General features: G+C 39.4%; 1 protein-coding gene across 1 annotated transcript; it reads left to right on the top strand.

Moving 5' to 3' along the window:
- Positions 1-17,964: 17,964 nt before the first annotated feature.
- Positions 17,965-18,614, top strand: LOC131249920 (clathrin heavy chain 1-like). The gene is made up of 2 exons (XM_058250655.1): positions 17,965-18,188; positions 18,513-18,614. The coding sequence occupies exons 1-2, from the start codon at positions 17,991-17,993 to the stop codon at positions 18,594-18,596; spliced, it is 282 nt and encodes a 93-aa protein (XP_058106638.1). The 5' UTR covers positions 17,965-17,990; the 3' UTR covers positions 18,597-18,614.
- The last annotated feature ends 1,173 nt before the right edge of the window (positions 18,615-19,787 follow it).

Below are 19,787 nucleotides of genomic sequence, written 5' to 3'. Positions count from 1 at the left end.
TCAATAATTATTATTTCAGAAGGGGATCCCGGTTCAACAGTCACGGTCGACACCTTTTTGGCTTCCTCATAGGAATCAAAGGAACCTTGTTGTATGATTATGGAGGGCCTAGCTCTTCCACATCTCCTTTCATCCTATTTGGTTGAGATGGTTTAGTTTGGAAACTCAATGGCAGTGTTAAAAATATATTACAATTTAATGTAATTAGTGAGAACAATCCAAACTGTATGGCCGAATTTGGACATTGTCCCCCTAGGTGTCTTCAAATTTGGTTAATTTATAACTTCATTGTTGATTCCTTCATTCAGTTTAAAAGAAGTTGGTTCTAATGTTTTTACTTTAACAAGCAATTCTTCAATCAAAAGATCATCCAAGAACTTCTCATCGCTTAAGTATTCGGTCGATCCTTCCACATCCATTCCTGCCTTATAGTAATTCTGGTTTTCAACTGAGTTAAATCCCATATAAAGCTCAACCATATTGACTGATATTTATTCTTCTCTTTCTGCCTCTGGTATTTCTAGGCTCGATTGGGTTGGCAGGTACTTCATCTGAGATTCGTCCCATACAACGGCTAGTTGCCTTCTCTTTATTGCCTGCTGTCTTTCCTAACATCATTTCTAAGTACGAGTCATCCCTTCTGGTATTATTGAAATTTTTTAAGTGATTGAGCCCTTTCCACACTCCTTCTCAGACAGGCTGAGGTTTGACCATCCTTTGCCCTTGGACGAGCCCAAGGTGATCGCTAGCATGCTTGAGCTTATTATAAACCCTTTACAGGCTAGCCAAACACAAAGTCTCCATTAAAAAGCTAAACGGAATAGCATATAAACCGATTACTCCTGAAACTCTTTTTCGGTGTAATGTGTTTACAACTAAAAAAAATATAGGCATCCAAACCGGCTATGTTTGGGTGTGCGTCTTAGCATGAACTGGACTTCACTTGAATATATTAATTTCCTAGTGGCTGCCAATTCTTGATCAAAAGAGACTGAACATCTCTTGCTAGGAATCATGCTAGGGTTTCCTACTAGATGAGGGGCCACCCTAGCGGTAGAGCTCCACCTCAAAGAGCAAGATCGGCATATGCAAATGGTTCCAGAGTGGGAGAGCTTAGTCTCTTCGTAGGGAATCTTCCATACAACTCTAGAGAAGATATTTCTGCAATCTTTGGTAGGTATGGGAAAGCGGTGGATGTCCACATTCTTGTGGATCCGACCTTCTCTCCACCTCGGGGTTTTACCTTCCTTCACTTCCTTTATGCAGATGATGCAAGAGCGACAAAGGGTGTGCTAGACAAAAAGAGAATCAATGGCAGAGTGGTATATGTTAAGGATGCAAAAACAAGACCTCTTATCCCTAATCGTTCTACGAGGGGCGATGTTCCTACACCCACTGAGAAATCCCAGCTATCTCAGTCTCGCCAATTTGAAAACCTCGCTCGGCAGTCCTCTAACATCCAAGTAGCAAAAAGTACAGGAGCCTCTATTCAACTTGCTAATGGACCAAATGACAAAGGCTTCACTACCCTAATAGATTTGCTATTTGTGGGGAGGAAGCTGAAGGATTTGGAACTGGCGCTAGTGGGTACAACTACATATACATTTGTCTCCCTCATCCAGCTCACTGACACCACCCACGATTCCATATTTGTAGCATTAGTGCCAAACCGCTTCCTGTTAATTTTCAAAACTAAAGTAGATTACCTGGATTTCTTTTCAAATAGGGATATGCATCGAGCCATGGGCCTAGATATGGTCAAACCATGGAACCCAGAGGCTGTGCTAGGTAGTTTGGGTGTTTGGATGAGATTGTTTCGCATTCCATTCCATGGTTGGATAGAATTGGTTTTCTAAATCCTGGGTGAGTACTTTGGGACAGTGGAGGAAACTGATCCGAGGACACATTATGGTATTTTCTAAATGTTCATGAGAATCAAAGTTAAGCTTTGTCTGGGCTGCGATGTTCATAGGGTTCTAAATCTCATGGTTTTAGGAAGCTCTTTTCCTGTTTTCGCAGAGATTAAGCAAATTGCAATTGATTTAAGGGGAGGAGGTGGAGTTCAGAAGGGCCAGACACCAATTCAGGGGGGAGTATCGACAAGAGATTGGGAGGAGAAGATATTATTTTAATCAGAAAAGGGCATTAAAGATTGCACGACAGATGTTTGCTTAAATGTCCAAGTTGAACAACCTTCAACCTGCCATCATGACTTTTTGTCTAAATGCCCTTGCTAACCAGCCACTCTCTCTACTATTCTTTGTTGCCCTGCCCCTGCTGATCCCCAATTTGGTCCCCAACTTACTTCCTCAAATGTTTTCTTCCATGTCTCAGCTCACCAGCCTTCAGCCCCCATCATTGGTGTTTGTAAAAAATGCACCTGTCAGCTAACCAATCTCTTTCTCTTATGGGCTTTCTTGCCCGGCCTCTACTGATCCCCAAGTAGGTCCACTACCTATTATAGGAACTAGAGGAGGTCAGATGTAACACCTTGTACTTTTCAGTTCTCGGGTGTTATCAAATAGACCTAACTTAGTAACTTAAATATAGTTTGTTTAGACGATCACTTTCATTCTAGCCTAAATTTGACTGTTGGAAGTAGTCTTCACCCATGGATCAAGCCATCCATTTGTTGATGTTCAAGATGGACCATCACGTCACCAAATCCATTGTCCATCAGGCCCATAATACTTAATCTAACTATCGATCAGCTGTTGACAACCATTGAACCATCATAGTTTGAAAACAATCATTGGAATTCCTTTACATTGAGCCAGAACCCTTGGAAACCCTGATGTTCAGGTTTAGGATCGATTTGAATGTTGAAGTCAAAAATAAATCATTGGATTTGAGATCAGTAATTAAACTAAGACCTCACATCATTCGACGAGGGGTCTAATTATTAAAATCATCCATCATGCACGTCTACATACTCTAAAGGACTCCTCGATCATTGCAGATCTATCCTGAAATGATTCAGTTGTTCATATTTATGATCGTCTATTCAATTGAGATATACGAGCAACTAATTATAGAAATAATTATAAAATTGACTATAAAATGGACTATTGACGTCGATAACCATTGATAATAAGATTTAACAGCAACCTGGCCATCAGCTCAATGAGAATCCATAATTAAATACCAAATAATAATAATAATAATACTAAAATAATAATATATGGCCCACAACCCTTAATCCACCAATCCATCACTTAATCATCACCATTAAATCATTTAATCATTGAGATTTCCATTGATTTTCACATGAGCAACCCCTAAGACCTTTTGAATATGAATGGATTGAGATCAGAATGGGACCCGCTACACGATTAAAAATACATGCATATATAAAATAAAAGTGAGATAATTTATATAAGAGTAATTAAAATAAATATTAATATTTGAATAGTAACATATTACGACGATCTTGAATATACAAATAATCTCGTAGGACCTTTTGACCTCCGATGGTCGGATTGGAATTAATCCGCCCATCGAATTGACATAATCAACACTTAAAAATTATAAATCAATTGGTATGGCCCACCTAAGCTTTGGATTTATCTCATCTTCAATCCCCTGTCCTAAGTGGTCTTGCAAAACGAATTGATGGACTGGATTCATCAAAGACCTCACAGTGAGCCTCACATCTAGAGTGTGTGTGCACAACCGCGGAGCACCGAGCTAAACCCATAGTCAGACCGGGTTTAACCCAATGAATTCCGAATGAAGGAGGATTCTTCATCCCTTTCGAAATTTCAGCCAGCAAACGGACACCATCCGTTTTGAGCTCATTGAGGCCCACCACTACGGATCATCTTAATGATCAAAACCGTCCATCTGACAGAGCGCCCGAAGCAGCCCAAAATCCGAGTAAAAAGTCACGTGCTAGACCCCGTACATACACACAACGTGGGTGTAATTGGATGTGTGCGGCCATTTTTTCAAAAATGGAAACCCCGACCATTCCTCATTACCATGCTAACATTTTCCACATCCTAACCATCCATTTCAAGAGATCCCAACCCTCCATGAATTCCGTGTCTTAGGGTTTTCGTGGCTACAAAAGCAAACGAAAGGAATCTTTCCATTATAAAGCGAGGATTAATCATGAGCGTCTACAAGCTTCTAGAAGCATTTCCGACACATCCGGAGCACCCATTTTAGGGCAAGCAGCAGTCCTTCCCGCCAGATAAAAAGCTCCACGAGAAATCTTTCCTCGTGTGAGATATTGGTCGTGGCTGAGAATTTTGATACCCACTACCTGTGGTATAATGTAGGGATGAACGGTGGGCCCCACGATGATCAGTGGAGTCATCCAACCCGTTAAGAAGAAACATATCATTTGATGGGGCCATGGATAAAAAATCGTCATGGACGACCGTGCCATCTTCATCCGACCGAAAACACCCACCATCGGGTTTGATCGCAGATTGCCGATCTAAGACGTTAGATGGGTGGGTCAGGGTCCTAAAAGTGCATCCATGACACTTGATCGAACCCATGCAAGATAGATTCAGTTACATGGTCATAAAACAACACATATTAAACAACAAAAAATGTAACCAATCCTTTGATTAGTTAAGATTTGAACCCTCTAGAATGAGGTTAATAGAGCCTTTAAAATTGCTATTTTTAGGACTATGCTTTCCAAAAATGGAAAGCCTTAGAGAGAGGAAAGGTGTGTCGTTTCTTCCTTCTGCATTAGTTGACTCAGACCGAGTCATGAGTCAGTCTGAGTTTACTGCCGAGTCAGGTCGGGAGCGGGATGAGTCTAGTTCGGGTCTAGGGCTATTGGTCACCCATCAATGAAAGAAAAAAATTGAAGGAAAAGAGAGGAAGAAGAAGAAGAAGTTGCTACGAGATTGTACAGCTTAAGCCTGGATGCATTTTTATTTTGTGTCATATGTTGAATTGTTGTTTCCTGTAATTGTTAGTATTGAGACATTGGTTTTTATAAGCCTTCAGGCAGTTGTTGGAATAATTGGATATGTACATTTGGACTTCCTTTTACGTTTGATTTGTTTCTATTATGCTAAATAGCAAACTCTGAAATAGAAAAGAAAAGGAAAAAGAAATATATTCGTGAAATTTTGGCTATCTTTAAATTTTAACACTCAGGTTTTTGAAAAACGATTAGTATACTTGGGTTTCGAGAACTGAGGTGTTACATCAGAGAAAAGGCCCAACCAGTTGACCCCCAAGTGCATCCCCTACCTGCTTCGTGAGTTGAAGGGATTTAGAGCAAGCCTCTACTAACTCTTCAATCAGAGGAGCTCCAATCTAAGAATCCAAGAGCTAACAATGGTTAGAGCCAGCCCCATAAACCTATGGAAGGAGGAAGGTCATTTTCTAGCAAAGGAGAAAGGGGATTTTCTGCACAAGGGGAAATGAAGATTGCTGTTGAAAGACTCGTGCAATTTCCCAACCCTTACTCCTTTGGCTACCAATGTAGTGGTAATAGTCGAGGATGCAAGACAATTAAGGTTGTGGGAAGACATGGATCCTTGCTCTTGCTCAGGTGGTAGACTCTCAGGAGTTTCAACACCCGGTCACGGGTTCGAGTATCCATAGGTGGTGAAAGCCCATCATGGCGTGAGTGTGTGGGGGTGTGTACGCGTGTAAAAAAAAAGTTGTGGGAAGACATAATAGGGGATGTTCAGTGCCTCTTAAGCTCATAGCATCTTCTAAGGGACGCCCCTTCGAATCGAACTCTAGGCAATGATGTGAGAAAAAGAGTCAGACCTCGCTCGATTGGTAGCTCCCCTTTGGGAGATGATTTTTTCCTCCCGTACCAGCCTTCTTTCTAGTAGACATCCATTGAATACAGATGCTTGCTTGCATGCTATGGTTCCAAGCTCATTGGAGGGTGGAAGGGTCACTCTTGAAAAGTTTGTTCAGCTGCAAGGGGGATTGAGATTAAGCATCGATCCCTCCCTCTTTTGGGTGCCAGGGCAAGAGTCAGGAAATTGCATATCACTGTGTGAGTGGCTCCTATGATGGGGACTCCTAGTTAGCTTTTAATTAGTTGAGGGATGAAGTCAGGGAGGCTAAGACAAAACCAGCTACTCAGATTGGGTAGATAACGGGTCTCCTACAGGGGAAATCTGCATAGTTCCTAGCTTGGGGAAATCTACATAGTTCCTAGCTTGGGTTAGTTGAGATTGAAGTAATTATTCCAATGTAATTAGCGGAAATTCTCATGTTTACTTGCCCTTGATTTGAATTGCCTATCCCAAGTCTACCAAATTGCTATATTGCATAATGTACGAAATTTTGAAATATGCAATCATTAGCCTAGCCATAGTTTTGGTATGCATCACAACCCTTTCATCAACGACACTATTAAGAATGGTTTCCACCACAAATTTCTGTAAAATCATATGAAATAGGTTTATGTTAAAGATTTTTCCATAAGTAAAAGATTGCATGTATTAAATAATGTGAATTATTTTTTGAGAAACGCCGACGGCTTTTAACTGTCAGCGTTGGTCAGACAGACCGTCGGCAAAGGGGTCATCAGCATAACTTGCCGACAGTTTAAACCTGTCAGCATTACCGGCGGCCAGTGCCGACGATTATGGGGTCCAAATCCCTTCCTTTCTGATGGCTAAAAGCTGTCGGCGTTGCCTTATTTTTTTTGTAGTGGTTGGAAGCCTTGTCCATTGGAGTTGGCATTGCGGTTCGCTAAATGGGAGTCATGCTTAACTTATAGGATCGTGTGCCTTGCACATAGTCCAAGGTCAATGTGGAGGTCACGCTTGGGCGATATGCACCTATTGATGGTTGAGAAGATACGTGTGGCAACATGATGATGATTGGTATGATTTAGTTAATGGTGGTTTTGGTAGTGGTAACTTACGTTTAACGTAATGTGGTTGTGGATGAACTAGTTATGGTAGTATACATATTAAACATGATATGATAATGAATGCATGTGTTGGTGGTCATGATGATGATATGTATATGAACACCATGATTACTTGATATTGGTTTATTGGATTATATAACAAAATTGATGATGATGAATGCAAGAAAACTATATGCGTGATGAGGACCATGTGCCCAATACCTTTGACGTGTATGATAATAGTATTGATGATGGCCACAAAAATGATAATGCATGTGAATCCTTCTATGCTACACATTCCATGCATGTGCATGTTGAAAACACATGCTTGTGATGGTATAGTGAATGATGATGAAACAAGACATTGAATGATAGTTATGGTACGATGATGCATATGAACATTTGTATGCCACCATAACCTATGCACGCCACGTGATCTTTGGCGGCCCACTTGTTGAGTATTCACGGGAATTATGGCATCTTAATGTGTTATTTGGAAGCACTTAAAAGTTGATGTATAACATGTCACATATACATTCCTAGCAAGGTTGGGCCAAAAGAAGGTGGATTGTAAATTGGTCATAACTTTTGATCTGGGTATCATTATGGGACGCACAACCTATCAATCTTTATTGAAATGGGCCATCCGAGGTGAACCAACCCACAAAGTGGGTCTCATTTATCTATTTCGTCAGAAAACATGCGCTTTCAGCTGAAAAATGAATTTATTTTTAGTAATTCTGATTTTTTAATATTTTTTTATTTTTAGAGTTTTAGATTTTTCTTCTTTTTTAGAAACAACTTGTAATCATATTAGGACTTTTCTAGCAAAAGTTTATTTGAAATTTATTTTTTTAGAAATTAGGTTTTAGAAGAGTTTTAGTAGAATTAAATTTTTTATTAAAGTTAGAAATTTATTATTTTTGGTAATTATCAATTTTAGTTTTTGTTTTCTATATTAATGATGTAGCGGGCACATACAAATTGGTCAAGTATCAATAAAATTATTTTGAATGTTTTAGAATTATTTATATATATTTTTTTTCTTATGGATTCAAGATTTCTATGTGAGGAGTCCACGGAAGTTTCTTGTCCTTCCCAATTTGAATGAAGGGCGGGGTGAGCTTGATTGGGGAAGCCTTTTCAAACTTTTACCTAAAATTTTACCAGAATCATGCAATGGTAAAATTAAAACGGTATGGATTTGTTCCAACGGCTAATAAGGATCTTCATTGAATATAGGACCTGCATGGCAGCAAGTGGACAATCCGGGGTCAGGGTTCCACAGTTGGTAAGCAGTCAATGGTTGGTTTAAATGAAAATAGGAAGCAATCCAAATTCAGCAAGACGAATCCCATTAATAAGTTAAGATTGTCCAATCAAACTGATTTTTGTGATATGACCTATGTACTCTAGGACCCACAGCTTGGACAGTTTGGATTGCGTTCTTATATGCCACGTGTTTCCATGGTAGGTGCATACGTACAAATCTTCATACAGTAACGTTCTGCCATTGTGTCGAGTGGAGTCCAGTCCAGACAAGTGGACGTTATTCGATTATTTCTATAACCAACGCGGACCCATATTCTGACGGGCGGATCCCATCATTTCACAAGTGGGTCCCACCATTATCAGAGAAAACAAGGACACGATGGAACCAGAAGGAGCCAACTAATATCGACTGCCGTCCATTTTCCCTTGATCACGATACATTCTTTTTTAGTGGTCAAAGCTCACCGCTTGCATAAGTCGATCTGCCGGAGGATAACAGATTGGAAACGGATTGGCTACTCCCCTTGCCACCAGCCCCGTGGCTGATGGTCAGTGCTCTGTGGGACCCACCATGATGTATATGTTTCATCCATTCCGTTCATCCATTTTTAAAGATCATTTTAGGGCTTCATCCCAAAAACGAGAGGGATATAAAAATCAGGTGGACCACACCACAGGAAAAAATAGTGATTGGATATCCACCATTAAAATCCTCCTAAGGTTCGCTGTACTGTTTATTTGACATCCAATCTGTTGATTAGGCCATACAGACCTAGATGAAGGGGAAAAAAAAAAAACAAAGATGAGCTTGATCCAAGACTTTTATGCCCCCAAAAAGTTTCTAATGTTCGACGTTCATTCAACACTGTTTCCTGTAATGTGGTCCACTTGAGATTGGGATATACCTCATTTTTGGCTTATGCCATAAAATTATCTTGAAAAATAGATGTACGACATGGATGGAACATATACATCATGGTGGGGCCCACAAAGCACCGACTATCTGCCATTGGCTGGTGGAAGAGTAGCCATTCCGTTTCCTAACAGACTCGATGTTTTCCTGCTCTCTTCTTCCAATCTCTCTTATTTTATTTTATTTTTCCTGCACCTCCCAGTAGTTGAAAGTGAAAGTGGGCACGGTCCAGTGGACCCCCGGATCCACCGGGTGGGTAGATGCCTTGACTGTGGGGCACCTGATGTATGTACCTTAAATCCCCACCGTCGCACCTCCCAGTAGTTGAAAGTGAAAGTGGGCGCGGTCCAGTGGACCCCCGGATCCACCGGGTGGGTAGATCCCTTGCCCGTGGGGCACCTGATGTATGTACCTTAAATCCCCACCGTCCATCCCTTTTTACAGATTATTTTATAGCATTGTTTCAAAATGAAATAGATCCAAATCTTAGGTGGACTAGAACACAGGAAACAGTGGTGATTGAATACCCACCATTAAAATTATCTTGAGGCAATGGAATGTTTATTTACCATCCAACCTGTTGATAAAGTCACAGGGACCTGGATGAAGGGACCACACAAATATTAGTGTTATGGAAAAATTGGGCCGACCCGTGAGAGAAGGTCGGACCGGCAACCAGCACGACCTAATGGGCTGATGGTGAGGAAAGAGCCAAGCCATTCGACTTATACTTAAGGTCAAAGTTGGGACGACAATAGGTCAGCACGACCATAGTTGGCACATTATAGGTAAGCACGACCTTCAACAGACTCTCCTGAGGAATAACTTAGTAGAGCTATCAACTCCCGTGAAGGCAAAGAAGCTAAGGGTTATTGAAGTTAGTGATCATAAGGACATCATAAGTATACTTTGTCGGTTTTATCATCAGAATGACGCAGACCTTCTATTAGCTCGACTAACATATCTCTGATGCACCGTTGCCTCTATCGTCCAACCTTATCTATAGGTCGGATGAGTTTACCGGCTTCCAACTGACGTCCAACCTTGTCCAAGGAAACGACCTGAAGTTCTTTATGAGGATTCCGGGGGATAAGTTCAGAATTCCAAGGATCTCGGGAACCAAGGATATTAGGAAGATCTTTGACACATTAGAAGTTCTAATTCGATTACAATATGTACCAGTCAAACAAAAAAGATCGCTAGACGGTGTGATCTTCCCTCTACTATAAATAGAGAGAATCCTCATTGGTAAAAGGTACATGGACTCTTATACCTTTAACCCTTCACGCAATATTATCCCTACAAAGACCCGGATTCCTGGCTTTGGCATCGGAGAGTCCCTTGCATTAGTTAGGGTCTTCCTTGTTTGTTTTCGGTGCAGGCGTACAAGGACGAGAGAGTGTCTTCCAAAAAACTGCATCAACAATTAGCTTGATTGAAAACTTTTTTGGCCAATAAAAAGTTTTTAATGGTCAATCACCACTGTTTCATGTAGTATGGTCCACCTGAGATTTGGATCTGCTTCATTTTCAGGATCATAACCTAAAATGAGCTGTAAAAACGGATGGAAGGAATGGATTTAAGGTAAATACATCAAGAGGGCTCCTCAGTCAGGGATTCACCCACCAGGATCCACCGAAGCCGCGCCGGTTGAAAGTCTGCAAGCTCGATGGGGAATTTTCTAACCACACATCACACGCGTGTATATGGCAGCTCTGTACATGACACCACATTTGCTCGCACGGCCTATGTAGATACAATATCCAATCTGTCCATTAGGTACATCCAACTGTGTAGATCATCCATCAAGCAGGTGCTTGACGATTTTAGCAGTTAATTGGACGGTTAAAAGAAATCCAGCCATGTATTTCTCACCCATATATTTATTTGATAGATTGTAGCTCACAACCATCCCGATTCTTGGGCAAGATCGTCTACATAGTGGTGTCTCGTACCAACGTGATTCTTGGGTAACAATCTACAGTGGTATCCGGTACCAACGTAACATGTGTTGCGTGTACAAGAGCTGCTTGTACCAGCATGGATAATCTTGATCTTATTTGTAAAAGTTCTTTTCATGTGGATTCCTTGCTTTCTTACGCACAAAAAAAAACGCACCCTCAGTTTTTAATGTTTGTAAACAGCTCCCAACCTCATGTATTTGCGAATCCCCTGGTAGGGTAAAAACCTTGGTGAAATTCTACCCTAGGATGATGTGAAAATACATAAATGGTTTTACTTTTGAGTTGTTAGCATGTTTAAATTGCTATTTAACTCTTGATGGTATGCAATGTGAGCTCGTGTGACATGTATATGGATTAGGGACATCGTTCAAATCACTGCTCGCTCTCATTGCACTAAAATCGCTAAATAGGAACGGCTTTTTTGTTCAGGAACGGTTGTAAACCGTTCCTAATTAGGAATGGTTTTAAACTGTTCCTAATTCTTAGTACAACACATTGCGTCCTACCCCTGCTCTCTATAGGTCCCACCATAATGTAAAGATTTTATCCACACCATTTATCCCTTTTCTAAGATCATTTTATAGCATGAACCCAAAAATGAGGCAAAATCAATGTTTAGGTGGGCCACAAAGTGGAGATTGAACGCTCTGTAAAAAACTTACTGGCAACTACAGAAATTCCAGATTAAGCTGAAATTAGCAATCTTATGAATAGGTTGGATGGTAAATAAACATCACGGTCACCCCTAGAGAGGTTTCAACGGTGGGTGTTATTTTCACGATTGCTTCTTTTGGTGTGGTCCACTTGGGCCTTTAATATACCTTTTTTTTTGGTTTATCTCTAAAATGATCTATTAAAAAGAATGGATGGCATGGATAAACCACATCCATCATGATGGGCCCCACGGAGCTCCTGACATGACTGCCCATCTCTAATTCCACTCGCTCGAATTGGTACTCCAGGGCGACTCATCAAATTCCCTCTCTCTCTCTCTCTCTCTCTCTCTCTCTCTCTCTCTCTCTCTCTCGACCTTCTCACTCTCTACACCTCTATCTCTCTCGACGCTCCTCTCTCTCTCTCTATTTCTTTCCATCTCTCGACGCCCCACTATGATCGACGCTGCTCTCTCTCTCTCTCTCTCTCTCTCTCTCTATTTCTCTCCATCTCTCGACACCCCACTATGATTGACGCTGCTCTCTCTCTCTCCCTCTATTTCTCTATCTTAGTTGGTCGGGTTTATCTTTCTAGCTCACGCGTTTCAGGGAGTCTCCACGAGATACTAGTTTGTTTGAGGTAATTCATTCCTCTCAAATCCTAAACTTCATATTTCGTTTGTTGTTTTTCCCAATTGAATGTAGAGTGAGTACTTGTATTTGAATGTATGTTTCCAAATCCATATTTTCTATAAAAGGATCAGATGAAATGTTTTGTTATTCTATTCTTCATTTTATTGTGTTTGTGGAGGAATTGGAGATGCCTACCAGACGTTTGGTGAAATTCCTCATAGATGAGATACATAAGTAGGAACTTGAGGCATAAGTAACTTATCATCCAAACATGCCCTAGTGACTCACCTATCAATGATGGTCCAGTTTCTATGTACATTGCGGCCCCTCTGATGTCAAAACGATTTGGTGTTTGCCTTGCTCTGTTTAGGTAGGGCTTTATTATGCTTGTTGCTTCATCTGCTTTGGAGTGCCTGTTGGAAAGGATTGTTGATGCTAGGAGCTGCTTGGTTGTCCTCGATGCTAGAAGTAAGATAGTAAGTGGTCCAACTTCAAAGGTGAAAATCAGATGTTATTTTCTCATTACATTTTTTTTTTTTTTTTTTTGTTGGTTATGCTTCATCCACCACTGGGTCAGCAATTTGGACAGTCTGAATTTATGTATAGATGAGATCTTTTCTTTCTTTCTTCTCTGTGGTTATACTCCTTGATCCAGAACGTCCATATTGTGGATGGATTGTGGGCCAAAATTCAACTTGATGGACATGTTATGCAATGTGTGCACGATCAAAATGGAAACCATGTAATACAGAAATGCATTGAATGCATGCCAACAGAGAAAATTGGGTTTATCATAGTGGTAAGTATGCTTTAATTTTTATTAAGATCCAGGTGTTTCCTAACTGTGAAACCTGGATTTGTGCACTTGTAGTGGCTCCTGCATCAACATCCCAGGGCCTCAGTTCATACCACAAAGGTGATGACTAGTCTTCCCACACAAATGACAACATGTGCATGAATGTGGTCTTCCACGTCTTTAACTAGGTGGGCCCCAATGTATATGTGTTGTGGCCTAAAATTTATGTCAGTAACATTTCAACCAAATCTAAACAGGAGTTCCTTGCCAATATTTATGCCATTATTTTCACAGACAATGTATGAATTATTTTTTTTCCCATATTTTGTGGGACATTGATCGACAGATTAGGAGCTTCAATCAAAAAGTTGTTTCAAGCATCTTCTATCTATATTAGACCCAATCAAACATAGTCTGGATCTCCAAACAACAGCTCCACTGGCACGGAATGCTCGCACAAGGACAGGAACTCATTCTTCCTCCTATTTTATCCTTGACTAGTTTTAAAGTAAGTAGTTTCTTCAACTGATTCTATAGTTTTTAAGAAAACAAATCCTAGCATGTAATGTACATTTTGTTTTACGCACAGGAGAGAATGACCTACACTTGTGAAGTAATAAGATTGATGTGGAGAATGGTGGAACGTGAGACCATTTTCCTCTAATGGTACCTTTTTTATAAATGGCAGTGAGATGTTTCGATGACATAGTTTTCAAATTGCATCACAAAGACATTTTATAGCTTTTGCTACCTATCTTTCAACATGCTACAATGTGCTATTATTTGTATCAATCCTATCGTATTTCAATTTACATCTTCTCTAGTCATGTAAGTTATATTTTTGTGGAAAGTTAAAAAAGCTACCCGGTGTTGTAAATTCCCATCAAACCTTACCAAGCCTACCTTGGAATGGTCCTATTTGGAACTCGGCCCATCACTTTTCAGGTTGTAGTGCAAATAGTAGCACATTACTTTTGATTTCATTTATAGGAGAAGCTCTGTTGTCACATGTGATGTGAGGTAACTTGATATCTATAATATTTGATTTGTCTTACTTTATCTATGTTTGGATGTAATATACCTTTTTCAAAGAAGAAGCAATTTTCCCCAGACCAGACTCAGGGTCCACCAATGAGAGTTTTTATAGATGTAAATGATCAAAGCTGCTCATCAGGTATAGCCCATTGTATAACTACCCTGGCACAAAGTACAGGCTACTCTTACATTGTGATAGATCATCCATGCACATTGAGTGTGGGTTGTCCACAAATGCTTATAGTCATGAATGTGCAATTTGGCAATAAATGCTAAGCCATTTGCAATTTCAGTGCATCATATATGATTTCGTTATTTTTTCATTTGATTTCATTTTGGCTTGATTCCTGATTTTTCTTGCTCAGTTTTAATAATTCATTGCTTTGAAGCATTGCTGGAAAATTTTGTTGTTGTCAATGTGGTGGCTTTAAGGATTTAGTTTATGGATCTTGGACCCTTCATTTGGATTTAAGAATAACCAATCGTCCTATTTGTCTTGTGGGTTTGAGATCCGATGGATTTGAGTTGAAATGTATATGATTGCGCCATCCTACTGTGAAAAGCCTGATCCACTTATTATCTTTCTATTTAAAAAAATAAAATAAAATCATTGGTTGTTTCATAAACCATTTTGTTTCACCACTGGTGGTATTTGTTTGTAATGATTTCAGAATTTTTAGTCAACAAATATTTGAAAACCAAGTAATTGTTATTGTAATTGAACTGGAATGGTTAAGGTACCATGTACGACTTTCTATCATAAAAATTGTAATTGAAAACCAAGCTCATAATGTTTGCTCCCACTTTTTTCCTTTACAATTTAGGGTGTAATGCTTAGATGTTATACCTAAAAAATCAGGCAGTTTCACTTTTCAGGTGGGCCATTATATACAAGTAGACTGATGGTTAAACAATTCTATTTATATCCATACATTTGTTTCGTATGCAGTGGCACATCTTATGAAGATCCGACGTGCCCCACTTTCTGGCCTAGAGAGCCGGTCAGTCCATGCACTAGTTTGCCCAACTATTTTTGTCAACCACTTGTTTGATGGGTTGTGGCCCCCCTCTGGACCCATGGATTTTTTTTTTGCCACTATTTTTGCAGAATGTGATGACACTGCTAGATAGTTGTTATCTTCCCGGCTTTTTGTTGTTGTTTAAGCTGCATCTGTTTCTGCTTTGTGCATTGCTTGGGTGGCTGGTTTGATCTCATGATATGTTTGGTATGTGGAGTGATTGTGACTCACCGAACTGGGCTTGACAAAGATTTGAAGAAAAGCTTTGTTACGACTTTGTGTGAGAGATTGAATAGGCAACATCTGGTGTATTTGGATAGATAGAATAATTGAAATTTAGGTCAAATTATCAATTTCAATAATCAATTGGTGGTGTCATCCTCACCTTATATTTGTTTATTTACCGACTGAAGAAAAAATCACACGACATTTGATCTACATATGGTATTTGACTCAAATCTCACTGTTCAGTCTCTGTTTGGTCTTCCAGGCTTTTGGATCAACGACAGATATACGGCTCGATGACAGATATATGGCTCGACGACAGAGGGTTTCTTCCTCAAATCCAGATATACGGCTCAACAATAGATCCTTGCGTGTCTTGTACTACAGAGGTGAGATTTCTTTCTTGATTCTTGTTTTCTTTTTCTTTCTTTTTTTCTTTTTTCCCTTTTTATGTTGGATTGGATTTTGCACGGATTCTGATTTCTGAGAATGTTGTTTTCCTTTTGGTTAGTGATTGTTGGGGAAACAGAATCAGAACTGTAGAGAGAGCACGTGCAGGGGTATTTCTGTTTGTATTGGGAATTCTATTCCCTTTTGTTAGCCTTATTAACATTTTGTTGTCTTCTCAAAAGACAAGAAAAAAAGAGGGTGAAATTAATGAAAAACTGGAGCGTGGGGGTTTGTGAAGGGAAGATTCAGTGCAGGTTGAATTTCATGCTATCTACATGTTTGATGAAATTCCTCAAGATGTGGTGTGCAAATGGGGTTTAAGAAAATTGGCACTGGTGGTGTGCAAAAATCAATCTCGCATAGACTCATTTTTGTTTCTATGTTTTGAATATGGGCCACATTCTCTTGCAGAACCTCATTTTTGAAAATCTGATTCTAATACATTATTACAATTAATTAAAATGAAATAAACTCATGTTTAAGTAGCACCTGAACAGGCTCTGAGGATTCTCTAGAAAATTCTTGTGAGGTTCTTTCTCTTTTTTGTGTTGTTGGGTTATGTTAACGGGGTTGAAATTAGTATAATCTTGGTGAAGGCACATGTTATTCTGGAACAGGTTCCTTTGCACCATCTTGCTAACCCAATAGACAACACTCAACCTGTTCCTACTATGCTTCTGATTTTAGTTGATCAAAACAGAAGATGGCATACGTGTTTTCACAGACAATGGAGAGGAATTGGTTGCAGATGCTGTATAGTTTGCAACTGGTAATTCCCTGTCCATCTCTTATCTATAATTGTTGTGAATAATCACTTTGTTACTTTGATTGCATCTTGTAAGAATTATATTTGGATGTTAATCATGTCTTACCTTGAGCTTTATAGAGGCATGGACGCATTCACATCATTGCTGTATTAAAATTGTATCATTCTTTGAGAAGTACATTATATTTGTTGTAGACTCATGCAGTCCATCGGTTGTATTGGAGTATGTTCTTGTTACTATGGCTGCCAGTGACCAACTCCTAATAATAATAATACATATGTAGTGGTGGATGATTCAAAACAACTCAATCTCACATTTGTTTGCTCTGCCCTTCTGATTTTTCAATGAAAATTCTGCCCGTCCCACTTCCATGGTGATTGGAGTTGATTGATCTGGAAGAGATCCTGACTTCTCGAGGACCTGTTTGAGTCCAATCATGAACTTTTTGTGACAAATATATACAGCTTTGTCACTCAGTTCAGCTCACATCAAAGCGAGCTTTCTATTCCTTTCATTATTCTAACATTCCTTGAGTGTCGCTCATTGGCTGATTTTATACAAAGAAAAATTTAAATTAACACGGAAGTTAGTACTTTCAATCCAAAAAGATGTTTCTGATTCAAGTACAAGCGTGCATTTGCATGCATTTGACAAAATTCATGCAGCCTAGTAGAGAAATTCCAAGAAGGCTGCATGCACATAACATGTAGTTGCTCTGACTACTTCAATCAAGAAATAGTTAAGAATTCACAGATGTACTGAACATGCACATAAATTTAGTTGTTCTTTTTTTTTTTTTGAAGGAAACAAGATAACTCTCTCAACCTGTCAAGTTTAGTAATGAAAAACTCAATGTAGAACCTCTCCAATGTATTTTACATGGATTGAACTTGCATATAAGCTACTTAATTATGGTAAGGACTGGAAAAGATTGTCTTCTTACCTTTTGGATGTACTATAACATACTGAAATCTCTACCATTTTAGAAATAAAAATATATATTATTTTCAATCATGGGATGCTTCCTCTTGTTTTTAATTGACACTTACACTATTCTTTACTGAAATCTCTACCATGGCAACGTGATCAGTGAGCATTTCTGATTGTTGGATGAGAACATTTGGCATTTAGGCCAACCTGATGGACAGCTTTGACATCTGATATCCCTTCAAATGTCACCTGGCACGTGATGTTGTGCAAAGGTATGCCTTTTCTACCCAAGGGCTAGCAAGCATGTATCAATCCTTCCACCATATCATACATTGAGATGAACTTTCAATACTCTATTGAACCCAGTGATTTTTGTGTATTTTTCATATCATATCAATACCTGTCTTTCATTGAAAGTGTAAGGGTATTGTATTGACATGAGAAAGATAGTCACTCGTATTGTCCATATTCATTTTGGTTATGTATTCCTTCTTTGTGGGTTTCAGGCTGGTCATCTGCTTCTTGTTTAAGCCATACATGATTGCAGTCCAGAGCAACAACATAGCTGTTGTAAATGAGGCTTTGAATGAAATCTATGTTGAAGAGGAGGACTATGAGAGGCTGCGGGAGTCAATTGATATGCACAATAACTTCGATCAGATAGGACTTGCACAGAAGGTGAAAAACTTGTTTCTTTTTTTCTTTTCGTTTGAACTTCTTGGCAGGTCTCATCTAATCAAGTGTTTTTCTTATTCTTTTTGCACAAGCATTCCTTTTACATGGTCTGTGCAGATTGAGAAACATGTAAACATCATGGTCAGATTCAGAAAGTTTTCAACAGTGTACATTTCTATAACAGAAAAGTTTGCAAGGCACACCTTCATATTGTAGAATTCTTCTTGCTACCGTTGCCTTTCAAGGATAAGTCCTGTCTTTTGAACTCACTGATATTCATTATTTCCAAGTTAGTTGCTGCTTAGACACAAAATGCTTTGTTGTCAGGTAAACGAGATTGCTTGGAACACAACAGGAGACATTTTCTTTCTTACTACAAGAAATGGTAAGAAGAAATTCCAAGATGCCTGATTGCAGAAAGGAAGATGATTAGCATTTTGTTTCTAGATCTCTTGAAGATTCAGAAAGGCTGCAAATATGAACGTTTTAGATTGTTTTGGATATTTCTTTCTTTATTTAACATTATAAAATGATAAAGACATCTGCTGCAGCTGCAAGTCCATGGGGTTTGGCTCAACAAGATTGGGGCCGATATGATAGAAGTCATCTTCCTTCTTCTATGGTTTACAAGCTCTCCATTTAATCTGTTAGAAGTCTATGAGATGTGCTCGCCTGCTGGAGTTGGAGGGACGCTGGCTGAGATAAGTTTGGAGGATGATTGATTTATTGTGGTGTAGGCCTCCCCTGTGCTCTTCCACCATCCTGATGGATGTGCAGAAGAGATCATGATGCTTCTGCTGGTTCGACATTCTAGGGATGTGTAGGCTGCCAGATGGGATTGTACCTGGGTGTGGTCTGAGATGCTGCTGCAGCTGCTTTAAGGCCTTGTTTTCAGATCTCGTCCAATGATCACATTGAAGCTTGTTGTTTAGATGGCTGATCAGCAAATTGGGATTGTCTGAAGGCCTTTGGATAAAGGATACCCAAGGTGTTGCTTGGAGCAACTTGCAGGTTATGTGGGATGTGCAGGTTATGAAGGATCTCTTTCTTATTTGGGAAGGGGGCTGCTCTTCTTTAGTGCTTGCTGTTTCTTCTTTAGTGCTTATTGTTTGTGAAACCGCTTTGAGTGTTTCTTTTCCTGAACTTCATTGAAAGTTGTTTAAGGTACCATTTTGCTTGCAGGTTGAAGACGATAAAATAATTATACCTCAAAATTCATCAATTGAGGTGAATCAGTCCGGCCTTCTTATGGAGACTTTGATTGACATTACACCACAAGATCCATTGACAGTCTAGATCCACTGACCACACAGCCACATGTACAGTGGACGGTGGCAACTGGCAATGAATCAAGATTTGTTCGTTGCAAGAACCAGAGTTGACCTTTACTAGAAATGCTTTTTTTTTTTTTTCATTTTGATTTGATTATTAACTCTTTTGCCTTTGCAATTTCTCCCCATAATAAATAGATGATGTGTTCTGATGCTAAAACTAAAAGAGATGGTTTGTAATTGCAAAATAAATGATTATGGGTTGCTCTAAACCCTCGGGTGATAATCATTTATTTATGGTTTCTTATCCTATTCAAAATTTACTTTTTCT

This window comes from Magnolia sinica, chromosome 6, assembly GCF_029962835.1.
Source record: "Magnolia sinica isolate HGM2019 chromosome 6, MsV1, whole genome shotgun sequence".
NCBI lineage: Eukaryota > Viridiplantae > Streptophyta > Magnoliopsida > Magnoliales > Magnoliaceae > Magnolia > Magnolia sinica.
The sequence above is the reverse complement of the archived record's forward strand: the minus strand, read 5'-3'. Positions and strand labels throughout refer to the sequence as shown.